Raw genomic sequence first — 18,024 nt, 5'->3', positions numbered from 1 at the left:
AACGAAACGGGGGTAAACGCTCCAGGGTTCGGTTCAACTGGACTAAACAAAGTTGGTGTGAATGTGCCCTTAGTGGACATAAATGATGGTGCCAGCTTGCCCCAATAGCACCATATTGACCAATTTCAGATTTTGTCCCTATTAGTCAGTGAGACACAAAAACTATATAAAGAAATGGGGTTTAGGTTGAAAAATATCGAAGTTACGCTCAAATAAAACTATTTAGTTCCCTCTCCTGAGTGGGCTCCCTGCTCTCTGTCCAACCTTGAGACGGCTCTTACCAGCAGGTATGTTACCTGAATGTTTACATCACTTCCTTAAAATGAATAATAATCATTCATCACAGATAAACTTTATTACATTCATCATATACATACATGAAATTTGACCTCTGCATTTAACCTATCCTAAGCATTGAGAGCAGTGGGCTGCTGTGAAGCAGTTTGGTGAGCAACTTGGGTTCCAGTGTCTCGCTCACGGACACTGCGACATGCAGACAGGAGGAACCGGGGATCAAACCATCAACGTCGTGGTTAAAGGACGATCCGCTCAACCCACTGAGCCCAAGATGTTCATGGCTTTATGTGACAGTAAGCAAACATATACAGTTTATTGGTCCTAATGAAAAATAACCCTGATAGGCAAATAAATGTTCCCTGAACCACTTTGCATAAAGTCCAAAGTGCAGCTGAGAGGGTAATGTATGACGTAATATATAGTCTCAACTTCTGCACATCTACAGTCACAGACTGAAAGAGAGGAGCAGAGAAGAGATGAGGATGGATGAAAAAGTTCTTCTCAGCATCGTCGCTCTGTCAGGCAAGAGTTTGATATATTTTTATTAATTTCCCATTTTTAATACTATGTATTGTGGTATCCCTGTGACATAATTTTAGGTGTACAATACTCTCCCTTCTTTGATGTACAGTCTAACTTTAATGTAAAATGATCATCTACATTAGTGAGTTCAGTCATTTGTATCACATCTAATAAAAATGCATGTGTGTCACTACAGGGCTGTGTGCTGTCTCATCACCTGCTAAACGTCAATACCATTTTGTTAATGACGTGAAGAACATGACTGAAGCACAAAGTTACTGCAGAGAGAAATACACAGACCTGGCCACTATAGACAACATGGAGGATGTGAAGATCCTGAACAACATGGTGGATTTAAACAAAATGGTCAACGCAGATAACAGCCATGTGAGTTCACTTTTCTCTCTCTCAGTATGTCAGTGACAGGTGATGTAAAATCTGAGCCTACATAGTAACTAATAACTAAATATACAGTAGTCCTCTCTAAAATGTATTAGAGTAGAATTATAAAGTGTGTTTATTATAAAGGTCCCTCGTTGTGTTTCACCAGACAGTGTTTTCCTGTTAAGCTGCAGTGGAGGGATGCTGACAAAAGGAGGGGATTTTGGATTAGAAAGACTGTAACTTTGGAAGATATCCACGAACATCATAAGCTTCATATTAACTTCAGATCAACTTCTGAATATATTCTTACACAGAACGAGGACTGTGGATTTCATCCTTCCTCATTCACATTGAAAGTGCATTACAAGGGGACCTCTTAATGTCCAGTATGAAAAGCACGAAGCAAAACCTGTTTCAATGTTCGTTGTACCTGACTGTTGTTTTAAAACAATCTTGAAAGATTATTAACCTATAATTTTTCCAAACTGAAACTCTGCTGTGAAAGTTGAGCCAGAGCAATCGTAAAATCCTCTAATAAAGACGTAGAGGATCAGACTGATAGGCAGTATCAAGACTGTAAATGGAAAGTTAATGTAAAAATATTGTCTTGAACAAAAGCTAGAGCAGGGTCTATTTCTTTATATCACAATGAAAAATTGTTTTCAGCGAGCCTGGATAGGGCTGTACGATGACCTGGACAGCTGGAAATGGTCACTGTCAGACACAAGTTTCTACAAACACGGAGAGACGGAGTTCAGACGATGGGGCTCTGGACAACTGGACAACCTGAAAAGTGGACAACACTGCGCGCTAATGTTTTTTGATGGAGAATGGGGTGACAACAATTGTGAAAACAACTATACGGCAGTCTGCTTATATGTCAGAGGTGAGAATATTAACTAATGAAGTTTCCCTTCTCTGCTTCTCTTTGTTTTCTTTATTTGGGCCTTTGTAGTATCAGTCAATCAATCAAACTAACTTTATTTGTATAGCACCTTTCATACAGGTTAGTGCAATTCAAAGTGCTTTACAGGTGAATGACAAGCTGATAATTAGACAGCACAAATGTAAACAGTAAAACTATTTGAGAGTAATGCACACAAGAAATAGAAATGATACAAAAATTGTATATTAAAACCAATAAAATAAATTTAAAAAATCAATAGAAAAATAGATAGAAAAATATTTTAAAACATGAAAACAATTAAAATGTTACTTCACGTCATTTATTCAACAGCTGTAGTTACTTTTCAGATTAAGATCCTACTTTAAAAAAAAGCTTATAAAATACAATGTGTTGTTATATATCAAACCAGTGTTTCCCGACCTTTTTACCAGCCACCACACTGGTTTTGTTTTCACCTTGTGAGTCTATGTGTGAGTCATTATGGCAAAATGTGATCCTGGAGACACCTACTGTAGCAGGAACTACCACAGAGGAGGTCTGAGTACTTTACCAGCTGTTTATACAGAATGGACAGATTCTGTCACTGCGATAGCATCACAACCGTACAAGATGCAGTAACGAAACTTTACAGGAGTGTAGCTGAGATCAAAACTAAGGCCGAGTTCAAAGATGGATGGGGTCTGAGCAAGGGGGGTGGGAAGTGGGGAATGGACCATTGATTTAAAGGACATTTTTATTCACATGGAGAGATTGTTAAATACTCAATAACATGTATTAACATGATAATGTCTGACATTTTTATTTTTACAAATCCATTAGTTTATTGATGTGATTCCTTATATCAGTGGATTTATATTATATATTATGTTGCATGGATGGTAGGCTGTATGATGCCTCTTCACAGCACTTCACTGTGGTCTATTTTCAGGGCCGAATGTGACATTTATCTTGATCAACACCACCATGACATGAACTGAGGCCCAGAGCTACTGCAGAGATCGCTACACAGACCTGGCCAGTGTGAGAAACATGACAGATAACCAGAAGGTACAGGAGCTGGTATCTGCAGGAGAAAGCGTCTGGATCGGCCTTTTCAGAGACTCCTGGAAGTGGTCGGATGGAAGTAACTCCTCATTTAGGTACTGGGGAGCAGGACAGCCTAATAACGAAGCTGGGAAGGAGGCTTGTGTGGTTGCAGATTTTAGCAACTCTGGACAATGGGAAGACTGGCCCTGCGACGTCAGGAGAGCATTCATCTGCTACAGTCTGCGTGAGTGGTAACCCATGATTCAAATAGTATTCACATTTAGATTTAGGTTTACTTTAGCATCAAATATCCCAAATGATAATATAACAAAATCAATAGAAAACATCAAGCTCTGGAGGATGTCACTACCACATTTTCCCTGTCATTGTTTAAACTGAGGAATTTCTACTCATCATATGAACAGAGAGTTTGTAATTTTCTTTTTCACAGCTACAACGACAAAGCAAGTGATAAAACTGAGTCTGCTGAAAGAGAACCCCTCTCTGGATCTGAATGACCCTGCTGTGATGGAGAGCATCTTGAAGCAGGTAAATCATGTTTTCTACTTTTATGCAAAAATAGAACAACTAAATGACCCTTAAAGGCAAATTAAATAAGATAAGATCAAACTTTACTGATTCCCAGAGTTACAGCAGTACAAGAAACAGTCTGAGGCGGTAGGAAACAGATAAAAAGCTATATAAAATAATAAATACAGCAAAATAAGAACATTCAGTAAATGACATTCAAAGGCTGTATACAGTATGTTCATTACAATACTTTGGCCATATACATGACATGAGTTGAGTGTTGTGTAGGAAGCCGTGCAGAAGTAAAGAGTCTAGTAGTGTCTAGTAGTCTAGTAGAAAGAGGGGGAAGTCAGAAACTACAATAGGTCGGCGACATCTTAGGGAAAACACATGTATACATATGAAGCAGAGTGCTCCTACAATAGAGCTTCCAGATGAGTAAAACATAAATAACAATGCAGATTGTAATCTCTCTATGTGAGTGATAATGTTGAGGAGTTTTGTATCTCAGCTCAAACAGAGGCTGAAGGACCAGGGGGTGAATGACGACATCAAACTGAGCTGGAAGAAGCAGCCGGATGGAAAAGTCTTCCACAAGGAGAAGAAGAAGGACAAAAAGGATGAGCTTTAATGTTGAATTGCTCTGTCTGTTTTCATCAGAGAAAAGTGAATTTCTTTCCTCAAAGTCCTCATGTAACGGGTCAGAATAGAGCTGCAAACAATTAGCTGATTAATCAATTAGTCGCAACTATTTTGAAAATCAATGAATGCTTTTAGTCATTTTCCAAATGCCCAAATATTTGCTGCTTCCAGCTTCTCATATATGAAAATTTGATGATTTTCTTTGTCATTTATGGTCATAAACTTAATGTCGTTTGTCTTTAGACTGTTGGTCGATTAAAACAAGACATTTGAATAGATCTGCTTGGGCTGTGGCAAATTATAACATGTGTGTTTTACTATTTTCTGACATTTTATAGATAAAATATGATTAGATTAGATACAATACTGTACGATAAGATAAGATTTGACTTAAGACAACTCCAGAGAAAAAAACAACAACTAAAAAAGACGTTAATGTTGTGAAGAATCTTTAAAAGCTATTTTTATGAGAAAAACAACCTACATCAAAGAGTAGTATTGCATCCAAAAATGAACATGAATAGGTTATAACTTCAAATGACTTATACAGAACATAATAATATGTAATATTCTTATGCTGTCACCTAATTAGGGATGCAAAACTTTAAGCAATTTTCCTAAAATTATTTATGTGACTTTTTATGTGATTGTAATATCTTTCCAAGCAAAAATGCCAAATATTAATTGCTTCCAGCTTCTCAAATATGAAGATTTTAGGCTTTTATTTGTCATATATGGTCATAAACTTAGTATCGTTGGGTTTTAGAAATAAAAGTGCCATCAGGAAAATGCCATTATGAAATAAAAACAGGCTTTTTCAATTTTTAATAAAAATGGTTTATTATGAAATAAAAATAATATACAATGAAGTAATGTTATGTTATTTAGAAAATTAATGATGTAATGACAATAATGAGTTTGAATAATTTCTTCTGTAATTTCACAAATTGTTGGTTCATTTATATATTTTTACACAGTGTTGTTGTGCGATAATTATTTCGTAATCTTTTTTCATGTATTGAATATTGAATACTTTCTATAATAGCTTCAATAAACCAGGATGGTCTTTTTCCTGACTTTCAACAGTTAATGGCTCGTGATCTACAATGTTTTTGAAAAGGTTCATTTTCTCAGAGAGCACGTGAGGGCAACGTGTTGTATACGTCATTACGTCTGGCTGTTACCATGGACAGGGAGTAGTCACAACACTCCTGACGTTAGTTAGCTGAACAACAAAACCCTGTTAATTTCTTTAGGACTGGGTGAGTAAAACTTTGAAATAGTTTATATATTTTAATACATATATGAGTGTACTATATATGTGAATAGTTTTTGTAAGGCCAGTCACTCATTTAATTCATTTAATTAATTCTACCCTATTTGAAATCTGGGCTTCATCCGCTGCAGAATGGTACCAAACACCGATATGATATAAACTACTGAATAAAACTTGATCAATTGAATTATAATGAACCAATTACACAACATAGACAAGCCTTGTCAACGTAACATGTAGGTGTACAAACACTACAACAGCAAGGCCTATATATATATATATATATATATAAATACAGTCTATATTTATGTATATATACAGTATATATATATATATATATATATATATATATATAAATTTATATTTATATATAAATCAATTTATATATATATATATATATATATATATACTGTAAATATAGACTGTATATATATATAAATATATAGGCTTTGCTGTTGTAGTGTTTGTACACCTACATGTTACGATAACACGGTTTGTCTACGTTGTGTAATTGGTTCATTATAATTCAATTGATCAAGTTTTATATATAAAATGTATATACAAATCAAACCGCTCCAGAGTTCACTTGACAGCGTTCCGAGGCGGACCAGAGAGCGGGTGTTTGGTCAGTGCCAGATTTAAAATCCGGCGTTCACACCAGCCCAATTGAAACGTATCAAGGGGGTAAACCCTCCAGGGTTCGGTTCAACCGGACTAAACAAGGTTGGTGTGAGCGTTCCCTGAGTGGACGTAAATGATGGTGCCAGCTTGCCCCAATAGCACCATATTGCAGTCTCTCCTTCAATACTGGACCAATTTCAGATGTTGTCCCTATTAGTCAGTGAGACACAAAAACTATTTATTAAAAAAATGGGGTCTAGGTTGATAAAATACTGAAGTTACCCTCAAATAAAACTATTTAGTTCCATCTCCTGAGTGGTCTCCCTGCTCTCTGTCCAACCTTGAGACGGCTCTTAACAGCAGGTATGTTACCTGAATGTTTACATCACTTTCTTAAAATGAATACTAATCATTCATCACAGATAAACTTTATTACATTCATCATATACATACATATTATTTGACCTCTGCATTTAATCCATCCTAAGCATTGGGAGCAGTGGGCTGCTGTGAAGCAGTTTGGTGAGCAACTTGGGTTTCAGTGTCTCGCTCACGGACACCTTCATCTGAACATGATCTGATGCATGATATTGTTGCACAACTCGTACCATAAAAGAATACTTTCCTCTTTACATGTAATCAATATTGGGGGCATTTATTATTTGCACTGTGCAGGATTTCACCAAACCTCTGGAAGAAGAAATGTACATTTTCAGGAGCCTTCATCAAAAATTCAGGAGCGTTCATCATGTTTGAACCATCAAACCAAATATCAAAACAGCCTAACAGCCTGTTCAGTACATATAAGCAAACATACACTCACCGGCCACTTTATTAGGCACACCTTTTCAATTGCTTGTTAACACAAATAGCTAATCAGCTAATCACATGGCAGCAACTCAATGCATTTAGGCATCTAGAGGTGGTGAAGATGACTTGCTGAAGTTCAAACCGAGCATCAGAATGGGGAAGAAAGGGGATTTAAGTGACTTTGAACGTGGCATGGTTGTTGGTGCCAGACGGGCTGGTCTGAGTATTTAAAAAACTGCTGATCTACTGGGATTTTCACACACAACCATCTCTAGGGTTTACAGAGAATGGTCCGAAAAGAGAAAATATCCAGTGAGCGGCAGTTGTGTGGACGAAAATGCCTTGTTGATGTCAGAGGTCAGAGGAGAATGGGCAGAGTGGTTCGAGATGATAGAAAGGCAACAGTAACTCAAATAACCACTCGTTACAACCAAGGTATGCAGAATACCATCTCTGAACGCACAACACGTCCAACCTTGAAGCAGATGGGCTACAGCAGCAGAAGACCACCCGGTACTAGCACCAGCCACTTTATTAGGTACAAGGTGTATATAGGTGAGTGTATATATCAGTCACCATGAAAAATAACCCTGATATGCAAATAATTGTGCCTGAACCACTTTGCATAACATGGAAAGTGCAGCTAAATCTCAACAGCTGCACATCAACAGTCACGGACTGAAAGAGAGGAGCAGAGAAAAGATGATGATGGAAAAAGTTCTTCTCAGCATCGTCGCTCTGTCAGGCAAGAGTTTGATATATTTTTATTAATTTCCCATTTTTAATACTAGGTATTGTGGTATCCCTGTGACATTATTTTAGGTGTACAATACTCTCCCTTCTTTGATGTACAGTCTAACTTTAATGTAAAATGATCATCTACATTAGTGAGTTCAGTCATTTGTATTACATCTAATAAAAATGCATGTGTGTCACTACAGGGCTGTGTGCTGTCTCATCACCTGCTAAACGTCAATACCATTTTGTTTATGACGTGAAGAACATGACTGAAGCACAAAGTTACTGCAGAGAGAAATACACAGACCTGGCCACTATAGACAACATGGAGGATGTGAAGATCCTGAACAACATGGTGGATTTAAACAAAATGGTCAACGCAGATAACAGCCATGTGAGTTCACTTTTCTCTCTCTCAGTATGTCAGTGACAGGTGACATAAAATCTGAGCCTACATAGTAACTAATAACTAAATATACAGTAGTCCTCTCTAAAATGTATTAGAGTAGAATTATAAAGTGTGTTTATTATAAAGGTCCCTCGTTGTGTTTCACCAGACAGTGTTTTCCTGTTAAGCTGCAGTGGAGGGATGCTGACAAAAGGAGGGGATTTTGGATTAGAAAGACTGTAACTTTGGAAGATATCCACGAACATCATAAGCTTCATATTAACTTCAGATCAACTTCTGAATATATTCTTACACAGAACGAGGACTGTGGATTTCATCCTTCCTCATTCACATTGAAAGTGCATTACAAGGGGACCTCTTAATGTCTAGTATGAAAAGCAGGAAGCAAAACCTGTTTCAATGTTCGTTGTACCTGACTGTTGTTTTAAAACAGTCTTGAAAAATGATGAACCTATAATTTGCAAACTGAAACTCTGCTGTGAAAGTTGAGCCAGAGCAATCGTAAAATTTTCTAATAAAGACGTAGAGGATCAGACTGATAGGCAGTATCAAGACTGTAAATGGAAAATGGAAAATTAATGTACAAAATGTTGTCTTGAACAAAAGCTAGAGCAGGGTCTAATTCTTTATATCACAATGAAATATTGTTTTCAGGAAGCCTGGATAGGGCTGTACGATGACCTGGACAGCTGGAGGTGGTCACTGTCAGACACAAGTTTCTACAAACAAGGAGAAACGGAGTTCAGACGATGGGGCTCTGGAGAACCGAACAACTGGATCAGTAGACAATACTGCGCGCAAATGTTTAGTTCTGGAGAATGGGGTGACACCAGTTGTGAAAGTCACTTGAAGGCAGTCTGCTTATATGTCAGAGGTGAGAATATTAACTAATGAAGTTTCCCTTCTCTGCTTCTCTTTGTTTTCATTATTTGGGCCTTTGTAGTATCAGTCAATCAATCAAACTAGCTTTATTTGTATAGCACCTTTCATACAGGTTAGTGCAATTCAAAGTGCTTTACAGGTGAATGACAAGCTGATAATTAGACAGCACAAATGTAAACAGTAAAACTATTTGAGAGTAATGCACACAAGAAATAGAAATGATAAAAAATATATAATAAAAACATTAAAATAGATTTAAAAAAAAGACAGCTTTTTACCAGCCGCCACACTGGTTTTGTTCTCACCTTGTGAGTCTATGTATGAGTCATTATGGCAAAATGTGATCCTGGAGACACCTACTGTAGCAGGAACTACCACAGAGGAGGTCTGAGTACTTTACCAGCTGTTTATACAGAATGGACAGATTCTGTCACTGCGATAGCATCACAACCGTACAAGATGCAGTAACGAAACTTTACAGGAGTGTAGCTGAGATCAAAACTAAGGCTGAGTTCAAAGATGGATGTGGTCTGAGCAAGGGGGGTAGGAAGTGGGGAATTGGCAATTGATTTAAAGGACATTTTTATTCACGTGGAGAGACTGTTAAATACTCAATAACATTTATTAACATGATAATGTCTGACATTTTTAAATTTTACAAATCCATTAGTTTATTGATGTGATTCCTTATATCAGTGGATTTATATTATATATTATGTTACATGGATGGTAGGCTGTATGATGCCTCTTCACAGCACTTCACTGTGGTCTATTTTCAGGGCCGAATGTGACATTTATCCTCATCAACATCTCCATGACATGGACTGAGGCCCAGAGCTACTGCAGAGATCGCTACACAGACCTGGCCAGTGTGAGAAACATGACAGATAACCAGAAGGTGCAGGAGCTGTTATCTGCAGGAGAAAACGTCTGGATCGGCCTTTTCAGAGACTCCTGGAAGTGGTCGGATGGAAGTAACTCCTCATTTAGGTACTGGGGAGCAGGGGAGCCTAATAACGAAGCTGGGAAGGAGCCTTGTGTGGTTGCAGATTTTAGCAACTCTGGACAATGGGAAGACTGGCCCTGCGACGTCAGGAGAGCATTCATCTGCTACAGTCTGCGTGAGTGGTAACCCATGATTCAAATAGTATTCACATTTAGATTTAGGTTTACTTTAGCATCAAATATCCCAAATGATAATATAACAAAATCAATAGAAAACATCAAGCTCTGGAGGATGTCACTACCACATGTTCCCTGTCATTGTTTAAACTGAGGAATTTCTACTCATCATATGAACAGAGAGTTTGTAATTTTCTTTTTCACAGCTACAACGACAAAGCAAGTGATAAAACTGAGTCTGCTGAAAGAGAACCCCTCTCTGGATCTGAATGACCCTGCTGTGATGGAGAGCATCTTGAAGCAGGTAAATCATGTTTTCTACTTTTATGCAAAAATAGAACAACTAAATGACCCTTAAAGGCAAATTAAATAAGATAAGATCAAACTTTACTGATTCCCAGAGTTACAGCAGTACAAGAAACAGTTTGAGGCAACAGATAAAAAGCTATATAAAATAATAAATACAGCAAAATAAGAACATTCAGTAAATGACATTCAAAGGCTGTATACAGTACATTACAATACTTTGGCCATATACATGACATGAGTTGAGTGTTGTGTAGGAAGCCGTGCAGAAGTAAAGAGTCTAGTAGTGTCTAGTAGTCTAGTAGAAAGAGGGGGAAGTCAGAAATTACAACAGGTCGGCGACATCTTAGGGAAAACACATGTATACATATGAAGCAGAGTGCTCCTACAATAGAGCTTCCAGATGAGTAAAACATAAATAACAATGCAGATTGTAATCTCTCTATGTGAGTGATAATGTTGAGGAGTTTTGTATCTCAGCTCAAACAGAGGCTGAAGGACCAAGGGGTGAATGACGACATCAAACTGAGCTGGAAGAAGCAGCCGGATGGAAAAGTCTTCCACAAGGAGAAGAAGAAGGACAAAAAGGATGAGTTTTAATGTTGAATTGCTCTGTCTGTTTTCATCAGAGAAAAGTGAATTTCTTTCCTCAAAGTCCTCATGTAACGGGTCAGAATAGAGCTGCAAACAATTAGCTGATTAATCAATTAGTCGCAACTATTTTGAAAATCAATGAATGCTTTTAGTCATTTTCCAAATGCCCAAGTATTTGCTGCTTCCAGCTTCTCATATTTGAATATTTGATGATTTTCCTTGTCATATATGGTCATAAACTTAATGTCGCTGGTCTTTAGACTGTTGGTCGATTAAAACAAGACATTTGAAATAATATGCAATAAATTAATGTTATGCAATTGTGAAAATTAATGATGTAATAACAGTAATGAGTTTGAATAATTTCTTCTGTAATTTCACAAATTGTTGGTACAGAATGGTCTTTTTCCTGATTTTAAACAGTTAACGTCTCGTGATCTACAATGTTTTTATACAGATTAATTTTCGCGGAGAGCACGTAAAGGCAACGTGTTGTATACGTCATCACGTCAGGCTGTTACCATGGACACGGAGTCGTCACAACACTGCTGACGTTAGTTAGCTGAACAAAAAACACCGATAATTTCTTCAGGACTGGCTGAGTACAACTTTGAACAATTTATATATTTGAATACATATGTGAGTGTATTTGTGAACAGTTTTTGTAAGGTCACTCATTTCAACCTTATATTAACGTCAACGCTAACCGTTTGTTATTGTAACACTAGCTAATGTTAGCATGATTAAAATTCCACAATTTCCACACTTATTAATTCTATGGGTAAATAGGGTAAATGCTCCAGGTTTCGGTTCAACCGGACTAAACAAGGTTGGTGTGAACGTGCCCTTAATGGACGTAAATGATGGTGCCAGCTTGCCCCAATAGCACCATATTACAGCCCATGAGCAACTCCTGTCTACAGCGCTCTCCCTCAATACTGGACCAATTTCAGATGTTGTCCCTATTAGTCTGTGAGACACAAAAACTGCAAACAAAAAAGGGGTCTAGGTTGAAAAAATACTGAAGTTACCCTCAAATAAAACAATTTAGCTCCATCTCCTGAGTGGTCTCCCTGCTCTCTGTCCAACCTTGAGACGGCTCTTAACAGCAGGTATGTTACCTGAATGTTTACATCACTTCCTTAAAATGAATACTAATCATTCATCACAGATAAACTTGATTTCATTTGTCATATACATACATGAAATTTGACCTCTGCATTTTACCCATCCTAAGCATTAGGAGCAGTGGGCTGCTGTGAAGCAGTCCGGTGATTAACCTGGGTTTCAGTGTCTCGCTCACGGACACTGGGACATGCAGACAGGAGGAACCGGGGATCAAACCACCAACCTCGTGGTTAAAGGACGACCCGCTCAACCCACTGAGCCCAAGATGTTCATGGCTTTATGTGGCTGTGGTCAGTAAGGAGCCCTCATCATGTTTGAACCATCAAGCCAAATATCAAAAAAGCCTAACATCTATATAATCTATATCTATAAACATATATATCAGTCATCATGAAAAATTACCCTGATATGGTAAATGGTAAATGGACTTGCATTTATATAGCGCTTTTCTAGTCTTCCGACCACTCAAAGCGCTTTACACTACATGTCAGTATTCACCCATTCACAAACACCTTCATACACTGATGGCAGAGGCTACTAAGGTGCCAACTTTGCCCATCAGGATCTAATCTAAATACTCATTCACACACCGGTGGTTATGCCTTCGGGAGCAATTTGGGGTTAAGTGTCTTGCTCAAGGACACATCGACATGCGACCCGGAGCAGGCGGGGATCGAACGACCAACCTTCCGATTGGTGGAAAACCTGCTCCACCCTCTGAGCCACAGCCGCAAATAAATGCTAATAATTGTTACCTGAAATACTTTGCATAAAGTCGAAAGTGCAGCTAAATCTCAAGAGCTGCACATCTACAGTCACAGACTGAAAGAGAGGAGCAGAGAAGAGATGAGGATGGAAAAAGTTCTTCTCAGCATCGTCGCCCTGTCAGGCAAGAGTTTGATATATTTTTATTAATTTCCCATTTTTAATACTATGTATTGTGGTATCCCTGTGACATTACTTTAGGTGTACAATACTCTCCCTTCTTTGATGTTCAGTCTAACTTTAATGTAAAATGATCATCTACATTAGTGAGTTCAGTCATTTGTATTACATCTAATAAAAATGTATGTGTGTCACTACAGGGCTGTGTGCTGTCTCATCACCTGCTAAACGTCAGTACCATTTTGTTTATGACCTGAAGAACATGACTGAAGCACAAAGTTACTGCAGAGAGAAATACACAGACCTGGCCACTATAGACAACATGGAGGATGTGAAGATCCTGAACAACATGGTGGATTTAAAGAAAATGGACTACCCACACCCACAACTCCCCCATGTGAGTTCACTTTTCTCTCTCTCAGTATGTCAGTGACAGGTGACAAGTGGTTTGAAAGTTTGCGCTCACACAGTGGTGGAAAGTGAGTAGATGAACTGTACTTAAGTAGATTACTTGTACTCTACTTGAGTATTTTAATAGGCTACTACATTTCAGAGGGAACCTCTGGTTTAATCTTAAAGGAGCACTGTGTAAGATCTGGCAGTATCTAGCGGTGAGGTTGCATATTGCAACCAACTGAAGCCTCTCCCGTGTACCAAGTGTGTAGGAGAGCGATGGTGGCCGAAGTTAAAACATGAATGTCCATCTCTAGTGCCAGTTGTTGTAAGAGTAGCGTAGGTCAGTTGGAGCAGAGCCAGTGCTTAGAGTATGTGTGTACATGGGAAATGAGTGGTGAAGCAAGAGAGAGAGCGGCGGCAACGGGAGTGAGTAACGCCACACGGCTCTCAACATGGCGACAACTGAGCCGGCCACTAGCAGCTAACGGTGCAAACAGCGCTAACAGTGAAAACAACGGCAATACAGCTGAGAAAGCTAACAGTGTTTACCTGGGGGGGGGGAAACCGGAGGGGTGGGCGCTACTTCCGCAACGATGCCGTCAGTCGGGATGGCATTATCTCTGATTACAACACACACAGAGGGAGAGAGACTTCATTCTCTGCTCGGCTAGACTTTACTCCTCTATATCTTTACATAAACAATAATTGTTTGATGCTATAGGTGGCTTGATAGGCAGTATCACGACTGTGGATGGAAAGTTAATGTAAAAATATTGTCTTGAACAAAGGCTAGAGCAGGGTCTATTTCTTTATATCACAATGAAATATTGTTTTCAGCGAGCCTGGATAGGGCTGTACGATGCCCGGGAGAACTGGAGGTGGTCACTGTCAGACACAAGTTTCTACAAACAAGGAGAAACGGAGTTCAGACGATGGGGCTCTGGACAACCGAAATACATCGCAGTAACAGGAGTACGACACTGCACACGAATGGATAATGGAGGAGTATGGTTTAATGCCGAATGTGTAGACCGCAATAAGGCAGTCTGCTTATATGTCAGAGGTGAGAATATTAACTAATGAAGTTTCCCTTCTCTGCTTCTCTTTGTTTTCTTTATTTGGGCCTTTGTAGTATCAGTCAATCAATCAAACTAACTTTATTTGTATAGCACCTTTCATACAGGTTAGTGCAATTCAAAGTGCTTTACAGGTGAATGACAAGCTGATAATTAGACAGCACAAATGTAAACAGTAAAACTATTTGAGAGTAATGCACACAAGAAATAGAAATGATACAAAAATTATATATTAAAACCAATGAAATAGATTAAAAAAATCAATAGAAAAATAGATAGAAAAACATTTTAAAACATGAAAACAATTAAAATTTTACTTCACTTAATTTATTCAACAGCTGTAGTTACTTTTCAGATTAAGATTCTACTTAAAAAAAAACTATGAGCAGTTTATAAAATACAATGCGTTGTTATATATCAAACCAGTGTTTCCCGACCTTTTTACCAGCCACCACACTGGTTTTGTTTTCACCTTGTGAGTCTATGTGTGAGTCATTATGGCAAAATGTGATCCTGGAGACACCTACTGTAGCAGGAACTACCACAGAGGAGGTCTGAGTACTTTACCAGCTGTTTATACAGAATGGACAGATTCTGTCACTGCGATAGCATCACAACCGTACAAGATGCAGTAACGAAACTTTACAGGAGTGTAGCTGAGATCAAAATTTGGAAAGATGGATGAGGTCTGAGCAAGGGGGGTAGGAAGTGGGGAATGGGCCATTGATTTAAAAGACATTTTTATTCACGTGGAGAGACTGTTAAATACTCAATAACATGTATTAACATGATAATGTCTGACATTTTATTTTTACAAATCCATTAGTTTATTGATGCGATTCCTTATATCAGTGGATTAAATATTATGTTGCATGGATGGTAGGCTGTATGATGCCTCTTCACAGCACTTCACTGTGGTCTATTTCAGGGCCGAATGTGACATTTATCTTGATCAACACCACCATGACATGGACTGAGGCCCAGACCTACTGCAGAGATCGCTACACAGACCTGGCCAGTGTGAGAAACATGACAGATAACCAGAAGGTGCAGGAGCTGGTATCTGCAGCAGGAGACAGCGTCTGGATCGGCCTTTTCGCAGACTGGAAGTGGTCGGACGGAAGTAACTCCTCATATAGGAACTGGGCAACAGGACAGCCTAATAACTACCATGGGAGACAGACTTGTGTGGCTGCAGCTTTTAACGTTGGAAATGTTGGAAAATGGGAGGACTACCAGTGTCACGTCAAGAGAGCATTCATTTGCTACAGTCCACGTGAGTGGTAACCCATGATTCAATATTCACATTTAGATTTAGGTTTACTTTAGCATCAAATATCCCAAATGATAATATAACAAAATCAATAGAAAACATCAAGTTCTGGAGGATGTCACTACCACATTTTCTCTGTCATTGTTTAAACTGATGAAATTCTACTCATCATATGAACAGAGAGTTTGTAATTTTCTTTTTCACAGCTACGACAAAGCAAGTGATAAAACTGAGTCTGCTGAAAGAGAACCCCTCTCTGGATCTGAATGACCCTGCTGTGATGGAGAGCATCTTGAAGCAGGTAAATCATGTTTTCTACTTTTATGTAAAAACAGAACAACTACATGACCCTTAAAGGCAAATTAAATAAGATAAGATCAAACTTTACTGATTCCCAGAGTTACAGCAGTACAAGAAACAGTCTGAGGCGGTAGGAAACAGATAAAAAGCTATATAAAATAATAAAGAAACTCCAGAAACTACAACAGGTCGGCGCCATCTTAGGGAAAACACATGTATACATATAAAGCAGAGTGCTCCTACAATAGAGCTTCCAGATGAGTAAAACATAAATAACAATGCAGAATGTAATCTCTCTATGTGAGTGATAATGTTGAGGAGTTTTGTATCTCAGCTCAAACAGAGGCTGAAGGACCAGGGGGTGAATGACGACATCAAACTGAGCTGGAAGAAGCAGCCGGATGGAAAAGTCTTCCACAAGGAGAAGAAGAAGGACAAAAAGGATGAGCTTTAATGTTGAATTGCTCTGTCTGTTTTCATCAGAGAAAAGTGAATTTCTTTCCTCAAAGTCCTCATGTAACGGGTCAGAATAGAGCTGCAAACAATTAGCTGATTAATCAATTGGTCGCGACTATTTTGAAAATCAATGAATGCTTTTAGTCATTTTCCAAATGCCCAAATATTTGCTGCTTTCAGCTTCTCATAAATGAATATTTTATGCTTTTCTTTGTCATTTATGGTCATAAACTTAATGTCGTTGGTCTTTAGACTGTTGGTCGATTAAAACGAGACATTTGAAATAATATGCAATAAATTAATGTTATGCAATTGTGAAAATGAATGATGTAATGATGAAAACAGTAATAAGTTTGAATAATTTCTTCTGTAATTTCACAAATTGTTGGTTCATTTATATATTTTACACAATTTATTTGCGTGATTATTCATTTCATAATCTTTTTTCATGTATTTAATATTGAACGCTTTCCATAATACAATGAAATAATGAGGCTCCTAACGGTGTATTAAATGAATAAAGTGTAAAATTGCCAATATGTCTTGTTTGTTCCTTGTTACTGATAGAGAGTTCAATCATCCAATCCACCAAACAACTCAAAACGAGAGTCAATACCAACAGGAGAATACACTGTTTACAATTGACGGAGCATTTTATCAATTTTTCTTGGGAGCTATCCACATAATCAGCTGTGCTGCTCATCCCACAAATGCATGATCCTTACAAGTTGGACATCATTGTGAAGGTAAATAAACAGGCTTTCCAACAATGTAAAATACAATACCAATTAGCATTGTAACAACAGAGAAATAATCCACCAAACACAAATTTACAAACTTTTTTTTCCGAGTTTATTTATAAATCAAACCGTTCCAGAGTTCACTTGACAGCGTTCTGAGACCGCCCACTCTGTAACTCCCCTCCCGCTCCCCCTCTCCACTGGGTGTGTCTCTGCCGACTAACATACCGGTTGTGAAAAAACATTTTTTTCGTTTTTGAAATACAAATGAATTACGGATTATCCGATGATACCTAGACCAATCTAGCTCTCAAAAGACACAAAGGTACACAATCCTTTTTGTTATTTCTCCAGGCATGGGCAATGCAGAGCCTGGCAAATTTTGTGATGTACTATTTAGTTTTGCAGCGTGAATTAAAAGCCTAATTAATTATATGTGGAAATCGCCTTTGTGGTCCTTTCCAGCAGAGGTCCCCACCTCATGCTACCAAATTCCTGTTAACTGTTTCAGAGTAGGTTACTAATAACTTCACATTCTACAACATTATCAAGCTAATGTTCAGTTTCATAGCTGTTGTTCATTGTTGACTACATTACGTAGCTACACAACCTATGGAATTTATCAGTCCTGTGACATTACACAGTCAACAAATCAATGTGCCAACGTGGTATTGATCAGATCATATTGAGGGGCCGTCAGCTT

At 38.1% G+C, this 18,024-nt stretch overlaps 2 protein-coding genes across 3 annotated transcripts; both read left to right on the top strand.

Moving 5' to 3' along the window:
• The first annotated feature begins 490 nt into the window (after positions 1-490).
• LOC119489199 lies at positions 491-11,456 on the top strand. Its single transcript, XM_037771363.1, has 12 exons — positions 491-590; positions 1,016-1,206; positions 1,870-2,089; positions 3,081-3,380; positions 3,588-3,685; positions 4,179-4,291; positions 7,631-7,761; positions 7,958-8,148; positions 8,818-9,037; positions 9,825-10,166; positions 10,374-10,471; positions 10,954-11,456. Exons 1-12 carry the CDS (start codon positions 491-493, stop codon positions 11,071-11,073), a joined length of 2,124 nt encoding a protein of 707 aa, XP_037627291.1. The 3' UTR covers positions 11,074-11,456.
• Positions 11,457-11,477: 21 nt separating this feature from the next.
• Positions 11,478-16,871, top strand: LOC119489891 (macrophage mannose receptor 1-like). Of its 2 annotated transcripts, XM_037772869.1 has the most exons (7): positions 11,478-11,706; positions 12,983-13,084; positions 13,281-13,477; positions 14,314-14,539; positions 15,481-15,828; positions 16,032-16,126; positions 16,460-16,871. In XM_037772869.1, exons 2-7 carry the CDS (start codon positions 13,042-13,044, stop codon positions 16,577-16,579), a joined length of 1,029 nt encoding a protein of 342 aa, XP_037628797.1. In that variant the 5' UTR covers positions 11,478-11,706; positions 12,983-13,041; the 3' UTR covers positions 16,580-16,871. The 2 variants fall into 2 exon arrangements, with proteins under 2 accessions (XP_037628797.1, XP_037628796.1); XM_037772868.1 differs by lacking the exon at positions 11,478-11,706 and having other exon boundaries at positions 12,948-13,084.
• Positions 16,872-18,024: the final 1,153 nt, after the last annotated feature.

Source organism: Sebastes umbrosus, chromosome 6 (assembly GCF_015220745.1).
Source record: "Sebastes umbrosus isolate fSebUmb1 chromosome 6, fSebUmb1.pri, whole genome shotgun sequence".
NCBI classification, from domain to species: Eukaryota; Metazoa; Chordata; class Actinopteri; order Perciformes; family Sebastidae; genus Sebastes; species Sebastes umbrosus.
The sequence above is the reverse complement of the archived record's forward strand: the minus strand, read 5'-3'. Positions and strand labels throughout refer to the sequence as shown.

Bases quoted from the DNA above. Each gene is read 5' to 3' on its own strand.
- LOC119489199 (XM_037771363.1), top strand. From the start codon at position 491: ATGCAGACAGGAGGAACCGGGGATCAAACCATCAACGTCGTGGTTAAA. The intron at 2,090-3,080 runs GTGAGAATATTA...CCACCATGACAT, and splicing joins AGTCTGCTTATATGTCAGAG to GAACTGAGGCCCAGAGCTAC. The intron at 10,472-10,953 runs GTAAATCATGTT...TTTGTATCTCAG, and splicing joins TGGAGAGCATCTTGAAGCAG to CTCAAACAGAGGCTGAAGGA.
- LOC119489891 (XM_037772869.1), top strand. From the start codon at position 13,042: ATGAGGATGGAAAAAGTTCTTCTCAGCATCGTCGCCCTGTCAG. The intron at 13,085-13,280 runs GCAAGAGTTTGA...GTGTCACTACAG, and splicing joins CAGCATCGTCGCCCTGTCAG to GGCTGTGTGCTGTCTCATCA. The intron at 13,478-14,313 runs GTGAGTTCACTT...TATTGTTTTCAG, and splicing joins CACACCCACAACTCCCCCAT to CGAGCCTGGATAGGGCTGTA.